This window comes from Gallinula chloropus (assembly GCF_964237585.1).
Source record: "Gallinula chloropus genome assembly, chromosome: 3".
NCBI lineage: Eukaryota > Metazoa > Chordata > Aves > Gruiformes > Rallidae > Gallinula > Gallinula chloropus.
Window position 1 is genome coordinate 80,783,534 of NC_140087.1, and position 12,595 is coordinate 80,796,128.

The window sequence follows — 12,595 nt, forward strand, 5'->3', positions numbered from 1 at the left end:
ATGATATTATAGAAGCCAGCTTGTCCTGGCAGGAGGAGCAGTATGGATGCCATACACTGCCCGGTCTATGGTGGCCATTGGTGGACACAAAGCTGGATGCCTCTCTGAAAGCTGAAAGAGGGCTCTCAAACAGGCTGCTCTGCCCTGTCTCAAGACTGGACTGTTTCAGGTGCAGCTGTTCTTTCTACTGAGGAGACGAGGGAATCTGGGGGACGCCAACTCTGAATTTGGGTATATGGAGTTACCTCTGCCCTCTCTCCAGCCAAGGGGGAATTTCAGAGCAGTGGGTAGGTCTCTCAGTGTTGGGGTGGACCACACAAAGCTGGGGAACCGTGGGGAACGCAGGACAGTCTGAGCTCCGCTCTGGGTTTCATCTGTGTATCAGGAAGGCTAACTAAATAATTAACCAGAGTGGGCTGAGCCATGAGCCAGGTGCTTATCTGAGACTAATTTGTGTAAATTAGAAAAAAATAAATGAGGTTTCTTTCTTTTCAGGAAGAATTCTCAAATTTGTGCTTTCCTCGCCCCCACTGAAATGAATTTTCTTTAAAAAAACCCTCACAGTTCTTATTTATTAACAAGGGATCCAGGAAAATCTCCCCAACCTCCACAAATCAAATCTGCCTGCCACATGACCTCCATTATAGACCGTACTCTTGCCTTCACTCATATCAGTTTAAATCACCAGTGGCTCTGCTAGTTCCATAATGCTCTTTTGATTTACACTAGCACAAACTGAAAAGAAGTTTGTCCTTTCAAATAATTTCTTTTTCCTTCTTTTTTTTTTTTTGCAGCTCTGGATAAAACCCAATTTTTCCTCTGATTTCCAGCAGAATGATGCATATGAGAAAGAAATATCACCCTCTCTCAATAAACTCCAACCTATTTTTTCATGTTTTCCCTCATGCCTTGTTCATTAAAGTATTTCATAATATTTATGTTCTTCCTACAGAGAGTCAGTGTCATTTTTATTTAAAGGAAGTGACATCAGAATTCATTAAAATAAATTTTAAAAGCATTTTGCATATTCACACTGGAAACATGATGCTGTTGATCTGAATGTTAAGTGTCCCCAAGATGTGTATGTGCAAGATCAACACTGGAAGATATTTAAGTAACACAATGACTATCACCTCAGATGGTTAGATTCAGCTTTTGTGACCTGGTATCCATTTATCACACTGCAATATTTATTCTGCTGGAAAAATAAACCATCATTAAAACTGGATTTATGGAGAAAAAAATGTAAGCAGGCAAGCAAGGTCTTAATCAAAAATAATCCTTTGAGCATCCTGTTATTTGGACTGAAGTCTTTTGATCTAGGCCTAGTGACGAGCTAGTCACTTCTCAGAACTTAAGGGAGTTTTATTGGTATAAAACTGGCATAGGATAAAGGTCAGCCTATTTCATTTTAACAAGCAAAGTGAGATTATTTACTACTCAATTTACAGGCTGACAGTGCATTCTGCAGTGTTTATCCATTGGGAGAAATGCGAAAATAAGAGACAACCCTAGTTTCCTGAAAAAATACTTTGCAACTGGGGACTGCTTAGCAATTGCACTAATAAAACATTTAAAGAAACATCAGGGCTTAAGCTACTCAAAGCTTATTAGATAATTAGGCTGATTGTCACTTAGGACTTTATGCTGAATGGTGCTGAGCAAAGTGCCAAGATCCTCAAGTGAATAGTCCATGAAAACTGCATCCTTCAATTAAAATGCAAGTTCTGGTCCAAAAGCAGGAAGATTCTAGATGAAGTCACAGGGAGATCTGGAAATCTCGGTCTGGAATATTGTTTTTTTTACAAAAAAAAATTCCTCTTAAATATTTGTTGTTCACTGAGGCTAAGAAAATTCATTTCATTTCTCCATGCTGTTGCCCATTTAATGAGGCAGAGAAGCATTTTATTATTCCCCTCTGATGAATATACAAGCACCAAAACCCAAAGCTGAACAGTGAAACAAACAGTGAATTACTTCAATCCTCTTAATTCTCTGCTTTTTTGGCAGACAATGACATAAATCATTTTAGCTTAGCAGACACTGATTCAAAAGAGATTTCTTTTTAAACTTTGGGCATGTTTAAATTGAAAGAACCATCAGAAGAAAGGATTTTTATGTAACAGGGAGAAAAAAAATGAAGTTTTCCACTATTACAGCAGCTATGAACACATTTTTCTCATGTGTTTTTGCAATGAGTCTGAATACTACTTTAGGAGGGCAACTTTCCCCCATTCAATCCAAATTTGGGCGATGCAAAGGCCCATGCAATTCAGTAAACTAAAATAACCTTTTCCTCCAAAGTCCTTCCCCAAAATTCTTGAACAGTCGCCTGTGGTAGAACTGGAATGCATTTGGAAGGGTTTGAATTAAGTGCAGCTAGCCCAAAAGACAGTTTGGCTTCCTACAGAGGTGTAAAGGATAAAAAAAGGGATTGCGGTGGACAGTGCATTGTTATTGTGAATTATGCAGCAAGCTCAAAAGACACTGGAATAGTCATCAAAGTTCCTAAGAGCTCCTCTCTTCCAGATGAGCTAATAGAGTGGCTCAGCTCTGAGGTTAACTGAAATGAAACTTAACAGTGCTGTAAAATGCATATGCTGTATTGGGCATGAGGTTGGAGCAGTGATTCTACTGACACTGTTGTCAGTACCACTTCCATTTAACTCAACATCATCTGCCTGAAGATGACCACAAAGTTTTACCGAAAGCCCATACGACAAGCTGTGACCTTTGCAAAGATCAATGTAAATGTGGATATTCCAAGAAAGCACTGATCAGAAATCTGTGAAACCATTCACTGGATTTCCAAATACCTTCATTTAAATAACACTCTGACTGAAAGGTGTCCTTGTCCGGCACTATTTCATTAATAGGGTATGTGATAACATGGTTGCTCGTAAAAACAGCTGTCCTTGAGAACAGAGACCGTGATGGTCCTTTTCAGCCCTATGTAAGGGAAAGGCTGTGCTGGAATTATGAGAGGCTTACTGCTGTGAATGATCAGCATCTCAATTATTTGTTCTAGAACTCAAATATGTATCATTTCATGTCCCTATAAATTTTTCAGGTACAGTGCTAATATTAATTATCGATTCGATGGAGAAGTGCCGACTCCCCCTGGGTACAATTAATAATGCGAGTCAAACGGAGAGATAATAAATGTGTTTTCTTTGTAAGTGAGGTAGAACACACCAGATGCTTTTATTTGTCATTATCAAGAACTGATTTATCATCTTAAAAATTTATTATCATTATACTTTTTGAGGCGGGAAAAAGGAATTTCATACCTTAAGGGTGCATTTTCTTCATTCATTTCAAAGATCACAGAGATGCACATCTTATGGTGACTCCTGCAGATGTGTCACACCTTTTCCCACAGAGAAAGCCTCACCATGAATAGGGCCGTTTTCCATATCTCTACAGGAACCCGTGCCATCTGGCAGGCCTCAGCCAAGCTGAGGTTGGCAACAGTAGAGTAGATGTGAGCAGAAACATGAATGTAGGCTACAAAAGGAGGAACCACATGAGTTACATCTTCCTCGGCAGCTGGGGCTGTAAGAATATGGGTCACAGAAGCCAGGAGTCCATTTAGCTTGGCTGGGAGCTGGAGCTGACTGCAAGAGCACAGGAGTCTTATCTATTATATTGAGATCTAAGTGTAACTCTGACCCATGAGCACGAATAACAAAAGTTGCATTGATTTCAATTAGAGGAGGCTTGGGTCTATTTACTGTAACTGAGTCGATTCTCAGGAAAATAATTAATTCCTTGTCATGTCTCACGTGTATCGATTTTTGTAATTACAATGAAATTGGAGACTAGGGTGGGAGGAAGGAAATACACTTGATTTATGTTTAATTTGATGCAGAAGCTGTCAAGGAGAAAGAAATTGAGTTGCGAAGACCATGCCCATCCTCAATGTACTCTTCTGCACTTAGATAACGAGCGCCAGACTCTCCTGCAGAGGAGAATCTAAACTAATACTGCTCTAAGATACAGAATTCAGTACTGAGGTGTACAGAGCCGTGTTTCTAGAGCAGCCTCCCCTCTGCAGCATGCAGAAGGGATGCCCAAGAGGAAGAAGATAAGGACAGGACAAGCTTAGTGTGTATCAGTGACTAAGAGGAGACAAAGACTTAGAATGGGGGGGAAAGAAACACAAGCTATTGCTGATAATAAAGCTGCCAGGAGATAATGGACCCCACAATGGAGTGAGAGAAAAGAAAATACCTATGGCCTTTCTTGGTACTGATGCTGTTGGGAGAAAGATTGCTGCAGGAGAGCATCTGAACTTTGTTTCCACTGTGCTTTCACTAAAATGGCAAGTCAGAATCTTTTCAAGCTAGAGTCAGTCAGTATTTGACTTCTTAATTAGGTGACAACCTCCTTTTCCAAACACGTTTGTGGGAGTGGTTGGCCTGTTTCCATACACACATGGATATTTGATGATAAATTTCTAGTTTCTTCAGCATCAGAGATTAGCCTGTCATGAAGATATCCTCACTGCTTACACAGATGCAGTATAATATTTTGAGCCCATTAAAGCCAATGCCTACTCTGATTTCAGCAGAAACTGAAGAGCTATTTCAAATCCTTTGCCTAACAATATCAGTTCAGGAAGTAAAGTCTCTGACTTTTACATGAGGAAAAAGAAACCCTTTTTGTTACACAATAGCCCTGGAAACGAAAGCTACAAAACTGCCTGACATCCAAATGTTAAAAAGAGATTATATATATGAGGGAGAGGTAGAGTTTAAGGGTGTAAATCAGTTCTGAGTTAAGTACTTTCATCTAAACACATGGTATTTTAAACTAAAAGCAAGTCCTCCAGTACAGGGAACTAACTTGCATCCAGTTTGTGCAGTCAGGCGGCCAAGAGACATTTTCCTCCGGTGACCTACACACAGCACAGCAAAGGAAGCTGCACACTCCTAACTTCACAAACCAAAACAGAACCCAAACAGCCTCACTGGGGTGGCAGGCTGTCGGCACCACTTTGTGAAATGATATTCTTCCTGGCTAAGGCAGAGGTCTGTGCACAAAGTCGAATTGCAAGGAGCTGTGAGTCAGTAAAAACTAACCACATGACAGTGATTGATGATGGCAAATCTATCTCCAAAGGAATTATTGGTAAAAATACTAAAAATTCTTTCCCACTTAATCTGTTAAAGTCTTTGTTTGGGGGTTGAATTGATACTGCCAGCAAACTCTTTTAACACAGCTAGCAGAAATTTTCGTGGGCATTTGAATACTGCAGCACGAGAGGCTAGCCTGTTAAAAGCTGCCCCTAGAAAGGCTGCTGTTTGCATAAAACACAACGGTTCTTCTCAGCTGGGAAATCACTTGATCTATTTTATATCATATGCCCTGTCACTAAGGGAGCAAATACGGATATGAAATATGAACATGAAGCAAAACATTAAAAACAACAAAAAAAGACTTAATAAAATGACTAATTATGTTTTGCTTAAACCCTCTCATGCCAGCAAGAGGCACATACCATCATAAATTCAGCCAAGTCTGCCCATTTCTGTGTGTGGGAAAGGACAAAAAAAGCCTGCAGCCAGGCCCTGCGAGGCACATTACTGCTGAAGGGTTCTTCAGGAGGAACTGAGAGCTCCGACTGAAGAGGGCTGACTACTGCAGAGCTGTAGCTGATGGCCAGATGCAGGGGAAGAGAAGGGGTCTGGAGCTGCTCTGTGCCATGACCTAATGCTTGGCACGTGGACAGCTGAAGGAAGAGGCTAAAACTACCAGTCCAGCACAGTCTTTCAAAATGCAACCCCACATCCTCAGTGGCAAATTTTCAGTGCTTTATGCTACTTCCCAGTAAATTGGTAAATTAAATAAAAAAAAAATTAAGAATAAAAGAAGAAAGGACACAGCACAGAGAAGTTACCAAGTGACTAAATACTGGAGAAAAGCCAGTGTTAGAAGTACTACCAAATTATTCTTTGAAATTTAAAATTCCAACATTTAAATTCCAGCTCATGTACCTCAGAAGCTCATGATCCTACAGCACCAAACAGAACACATATTATTATTATTATTATTATTATTATTATTATTATTATTATTATTATTTAGTCTTTTACACCCAGATGCCCATGACATCAAAGGTTCCAGTTAATTTATAAATACAACTTTTAAAATACCAGTAGAAAATCAGAAATGCAAATACTTTTAATTTTCCAAATTACTGTAAACTTCTAGCTGTTCAGCCCTTAGCCTAATTTATTCTCTGGATATTTCACAGAAATGACAGGACAACACTGACTAGCTGACACCCGATGCTAGAATTCAAGCTGTAATCCAAGCACAGAAACGTACAGACTGTGGACACAGACAAGAAATGAAAGGTGAAGCCTAAAACACACATTTTAGCAAGTGCAGACATCACACAGGGGGCTGTGAAGAATCATACTTGAGTATGAACTCTGCTGAAAACAAGCCTCCCAAGCCTGACTGTATCATTGCCCAGGTGTTCCTACAGGAAAATGGTTGTACAAGTGCAGGACTCTGAACCTCCTCTACTGAAGCCAGTGGCAAAACTACCGCCATTCTCACTAGGAGCAAGAGTCAGCCCATGATCTTTAGGATGACAAACCGTAATTCAGAATGTTATGTGCAGAAGCAGCAAACAAATCAAATAGAGGAAATCCAGTGAGCAACACAGAATATTAAGCACTATTATTATGAAAACGCTCATTTGTTTTCCACAAAAACATATCCCCAGCAATTATCAGAAATACCTGCGGTAAAGCATGCTAAAAAGATATCTCTTTTTCATTTCAATGTAAACTGTGTTTTGGTTTTGTAGTGCTGAAGCACAGCAGAGGGAAGGGCACACTCTGCTGGGCAGGAGCACCATTTACACCGAAAGCTTTTCAACAATAGGAATGCTAAAAAATAAACCCCATTATATACAGCATCTGGACTTGAAGTGGTGCTCCATAGTAGGCTGCTACTTGACTTTTTTGCATCATGAATATTAGAGACAGTGGCTATGATGCTATGAATGGACTTCCTCACATTTAAACATCAGCCTACATGCTGTAAAAACACTTTCTTTCACAAAGGACATTTTTAACAGTATAACATTGTTCAAAAACTCTTTACCTTAGGCTTTTCATCCAGTATTTGCTGACGAATCTCCTTGTGCTTTTCTACGAGTTTCTCCTGCCTTTTACTCTGAGCATCTTCTAGCTGTACGAAGTAAAAAGTAGAGAATCTTTTTTTCAGAAATTGCACATCCTCAACTTTCCCACCTCTTCCCTGAGAAAAATTTCACCCATCAGAATTTAAAATGTTACCATTAAATTATTAAAACTAATATAAACTCACCTACTATTGTCACAAGTACCCCTGACCAGAGCTGTTCTAATACTCGCAAATACTTGTATGTGGACAATGTATCATGGGTATCACACATGGGATTTGGACTGAGAAATGTCTAAAGGACTTACTGCAGACTTCTAATGCTATTAAAAGCATAATGCATTTTTAAAAAAATCATGTTATTTTGCTTTGGCTTTCATTGTATGAGCTGGGCAAGATGGACCCTGTTCCCAGAAGAAGAGGATTTGCGTCTTAAAGAGTCCTAAATGAACATGCTGATAAATTTTGGGCCTCATTTAATGAAGTGCTCAGACATGTGTCTGACTCCAACAGGAATTAGGCATACTTAATTTAGTAACTCTTTCGGTTGCTTCCTGAATCAAGGCCTCTGTGAGCAAAAACGGGCCGACTTTTGAACTGAACTCTCCCTGCACTGAAATTTTTATAGCGATTTCACACGTCAAAACACTGCGGTGCACGCTTTCTGCCTGGTGTAAAGCACCTACAGCTTCAGAAAAGCCAGCACCTGTGATGAAATTCTACAATTTGTATTTACAGAGCTCATAGAACATTTGTTTTTGCATTTCAGTAACTGTACAAATATAATGAAGGTAAAATATACCCTGCAATTAAATCTTTATTAACTCTCAGACGCCCTTATGCAATCTCTGTATTCAAGCAAGCCAATTAAAAAAAAATTGGTATATTTTCCAGGAATAAACAGAATGTTTGAAGATGAAATCGCAATTGCATTAAAATATGCCCCTCTCAGCACCATCCCTCAAACACTGACTAACAATAAACCTGTCTGAAATTCCAGTTTTTCTTTAATTGGAATGTGAAGTCTACACTGCATCCACTAAAAATCAGTGCCTGTGGAATCTTTATTCCAATGGCTAAAATCCTCAGTTTAATATGACCTAAACTGTGAAAGCTGACATTTTACCCTCCCAAACTGAAAATAAAGATACAGCCTGACATACCCGTTTTATGTACTGCACCACCTCCTGGATATATGATCGAATCATTTCGGTCTTCTCTCTGGGTAGAAGCAATCAACAAGTTACTGCAATCAATAAGATGAAACAAATATATTTTCACCCCCCACAACTCCTTACAAAATAGGTAAGGGTATGTTTTGAATGTATGCATCTGCCTATTTAACTGTTATCTGCTTTCTGGATGTGCCTTCAGTAACAGGCTGCATCGTTATGGCATGAAGGGCTCAGACTTCGCCCTGACCTGCCACAACAAACCCACTGCTCCTTCACAACAGGCTTTGCCCACAGGGTACACCTTCGAAGTGATGCTGGTGTTTCTTAAGGCTCAAATGTCAGTCTGGGAGAGCACACGATCATCAGTAGATGCACACTGCCACATTGTGGCACATTATGTAGTAGAGAAACGGTCTTTGTCAGTGAGCAGATATCGCTGGTGTCATCTCAGAGGCGATGGCAAAGTTCCCACAGAGAGCAGGGCAGGCAGGACTTCGGTCCCCAGCTTTACTGTGCAAACCACACAAAGCAGAACTTGGAGGAAATACTTGAAGCGACTTAGTGAGATAGTTATTAGGCAACCCTTGGTCAAAGGCCAAAGATGAGATCCCCAAAGGAAAAAAGAGTCATTAAGTAACTCTTTGTGGACCAAATACCAGACAATACTGTGAAGTCTAATTATGGGAAATTCTATCTATTCAGGGGCCACTAAACCCTAATGCTTTCAGATAGTTGCACAATTGGGTGCACGTAGGAATTAAGAAAAATGAAGTAACGGTTAATAAAACGTATTATCTCTGAGTAGTATTCTTTCCCAAATTTGTGTAAAAGCTTGAAGTAAATGACAGCCTGGCCTGGATGACTTGAATGGGATTCACCAGAAGGCCTCGCTATTCCCTTTCCTATTGCAAGGGAGAGGACAAACTGTGTCAACTTGATAAAGGAAAGCTGAAATTTCCCATGTAGTTTCCATCTCACCTTTCCCAAGGGCACTTTGAAATGCCTGGCATGGGATAACCCTTAGGAGAATGAGAAACAAATAAAAGGGAAAAAAAAGAAGAATTTCTACTTGTCTGTTTCTGAGCCTTTCTCATCAGTGTTTCATTAGCCTCTCAGCAAATCGTTTCCGACTGCAATTGATTTTTACTGCTACAACATTTTCATAATGACTAACTACTTATCTCTAATATGACTTCCATGCCCTCTTACCAGCTGTAACTGTATTAAGTATTTCTCCCTTTTTTCATGATCAATTATTGTCATCTGGTGATCTCTTCCTAGGTTATTACAATTCTATAATAGTAATTCTGAAATTATCTGATACAGTTGTGTGTGTGTGACCTTCTTTCAGTGTTACCAAATACAGTTTCTATGTTGAGAGGCTCCAAAACCTGCATAAACCTTTTTTACCTGTAGTAATCCAAACATAGTTGTGCCTTTGCTACATAACACTCAGATATTCTGGGTTGGGGTTTTCTGGGGGGTTTTGTTTTGTTCCTTTTGTATTTTTAACTGTCCTTAAATGTTACTAAAGACTGATAACAAGCATATCCCAGCAAAAAGCACAAGATTAAAACGTTCCAGTTTCTTTTGGAGCTGCTTGCCAAAACAAATGAAGGAGGACAAACAAACCTAGATACTGTGCCCTTGGGAAGAATATAATCAACTTCCACAACTCCAGTTTGCATTGTCTGGTGGTGCATAAATGAAATTAATATTCCTGTCCCTGTTCACGGGAGCTCAGCCTTCCTCTCTCTTCCATCCAAAGTAACTGCATGCTGAGCACCAGTAGCAGCATCTGAGGGGAATTCAGCACTAAAGTAGAGCAAAAATTCCAGTGTGTTGCTGCTATTTCTTCTGGAGCGCAGCTTTAGCGGAGATAAGATGAAAAGATAGCCCCAAAATAAGAAGCTATGTTCAGGTGAAATCAAACCCTGCAGAACTGAAGTCATTAAGTCACTATTCAGGCTCAGAGGAACAGCATCTGGATGAACAACATCTGGATTAACAGCATCCGGGCAAATCGCTCCGTCACACCACCTGTAGGCACGTCCCCGCACCACACATCAGCACCTTTGCAGCTGACCCGGACTCTCAATGCTGGCAGGACAGGACATTAGATTAGTCCCAGGAAATTAAATTAGTACCAGAGGAAGAAAGGAGGACTCCACTGCTCTGGCAAGGCGTAACAGCCTGACTAAAAGCTGCCTTCTGTTTACAGTTAAGCCCTTTCTTTGATTTTTCCAGTCATGAAAAATTTTGTGGCTCCTCGTAACGTGGGTATGGATCCATGGATATACTTACTCTTCCATTTGATTTTTATCCTTGGACTTTGCTTCTGTGATTTTCTCCTGTCTCTTTTTGTCCATTTTTTTCTTCAATTCCTTCTTTTCTCTAAAGCATAAAAAATAAAGGCAGGTCCAAAATGCACTTAAATGAAACCCGTGGAGAGTAGTAATCAAGGGGAATAGCACCTTACTTTTCACATGTTTCTTTCAGTTTCTTTAGCTGGCTGTTCTGACACTCCTCTGCTACATCTGTCAACTTCTGAATAAGCTAGAAAAAAAAAATCCCAATAAACAAAACCATGTATTTTCAGCTAAACATCATACATCCATTTAAGTTTTCTCAAAAGTCTATAGCAGAAGTGTGCATTACACCACTTGCTGATTAATTACCAATGATCAAAAGCCAGTAAACATAATTATTGGTGTAAATGTCGCCTTAACTTGCAGACTTCAGCCAGACTTGTGTATGTCCAGCCCCCACAGAAACCACCACTTCTCTGTACATCAAGGTGATACAGTCTCACAATACTAAATGTAAAATCAAAATGTGTTTTGAAGATTTTATCTTTGCTAGGAATTAAAGTGCCTGTGATAACTCATAAATGGTCACAGACTGAATTAATGCAATATAAATGACAAATTCAGTTCCTGGGTGGCTGAATATTCAAGGCTCTCTGAAAACCTTCCTCTCACACTAAGCACTATGAACAGCTTGGATTTCCGAGTGGTCAGGTGGATATTGAAAATTCATGCACAACACTAAGAAAGCTAAGCATAGATAAGCATAACCTACATTTTGATTACAGAATACTGGATTCCAAAAAAATCTGAGTTGATGGTTTGAAATCTGCTGTGCAGCACTGGGACCAATCTCGCTTGTGCTGGAGCTGCTAACAAAAAGAGTGCTTGTGGTGGTGAGAGGACACAGGGAGAGAGGGCTTGTGTACATATTCCATGAAGGGTGAATTAAAGTGGGAAATAGGACTAATTTGGTTTGATCACCCTCTCTAGTTTAAATCTGATTCTGTAAAATAATCCTCTCTAGGTGATGAAGTAGAGAATGTATAATGATGCCTAGCTAGTCTGATCCAGCTTTGCATTCCTTAAGTAAAAGAAGAAAGATAGCAACAATAGACTCTCCTTGAAAAGAGACATCAGAAAGAATCTCTGGGCCACAAAGCAATTTTTAATCAGATTATTAACTCCTGCACAGCTCAGAAGGAAACCTGTCTGAAGATTCTGTGCTAAAATATTAATTTATCCTGACACAACTTAACTGGACTATGCTGCAAATGCAACTCTGCTATGAGAAATGCCATAGCCCATTTGGAAATGAGAAATGAGTTTGGTAACAAGCCCAACTATGTGGGTCCAAAATGGTTTGTTTTCAGAAAAATTCTCTTGAGACACAAACAGCTGTTACTCAAATGTGAGCCCTCTCCCGGCAGCGCAGGTAACCGCATGCATGTACCCACACATGGAGGAACTCCTGTTGGGTAAAGCTGATGTGATTCACAAATAACTGGAAGGAATGTGTGGAAAGGCCTGAGTGATATCAACGCATATCACTCCTCTGACCTGCTCTTTGGAGGATCTGATGGGTGGACCACCCAGTGGATAAGAAACTGGTTAACAGACCGTAGCCAAAGGGTGGTGGTCAACGGGTCTATGTCCAGGTGGAGGCCGGTGACAAGCGGGGTCCCCCAGGGGTCTGCCTTGGGACCGGTGCTCTTTAACATCTTTATCAATGACATCGATGATGGAGTTGAGTGCACCCTCAGCAAGTTTGTGGATGACACCAAGCTGAGTGGTGTGGCTGACACAAGAGAAGGAAAGGAAGCCATCCAGAGGGATCTTGACAGGCTGGAAAGGTGGGCCTGGGTGAACCTAATGAGGTTCAACACTGCAAAGTGTAATATCTTGCAACTGGGCCGGAAGAATCCCAGACATAGATACAAACTGGGAGAAGAG

At 40.2% G+C, this 12,595-nt stretch overlaps 1 protein-coding gene across 1 annotated transcript in view; it reads right to left on the reverse strand.

Annotated features, from left to right (window-relative positions):
* Positions 1-12,595, reverse strand: part of PLCB1 (phospholipase C beta 1) — a 397,722-nt gene that overhangs the window by 55,360 nt on the left and 329,767 nt on the right. The window contains exons 28-31 of the mRNA XM_084261625.1: positions 10,816-10,892; positions 10,641-10,730; positions 8,325-8,382; positions 7,123-7,209 (exon numbers count right to left, since the gene is read on the reverse strand). Coding sequence (XP_084117751.1) covers positions 7,123-7,209; positions 8,325-8,382; positions 10,641-10,730; positions 10,816-10,892 — 312 coding nt within the window. The remainder of the gene's footprint in view (positions 1-7,122; positions 7,210-8,324; positions 8,383-10,640; positions 10,731-10,815; positions 10,893-12,595) is intronic.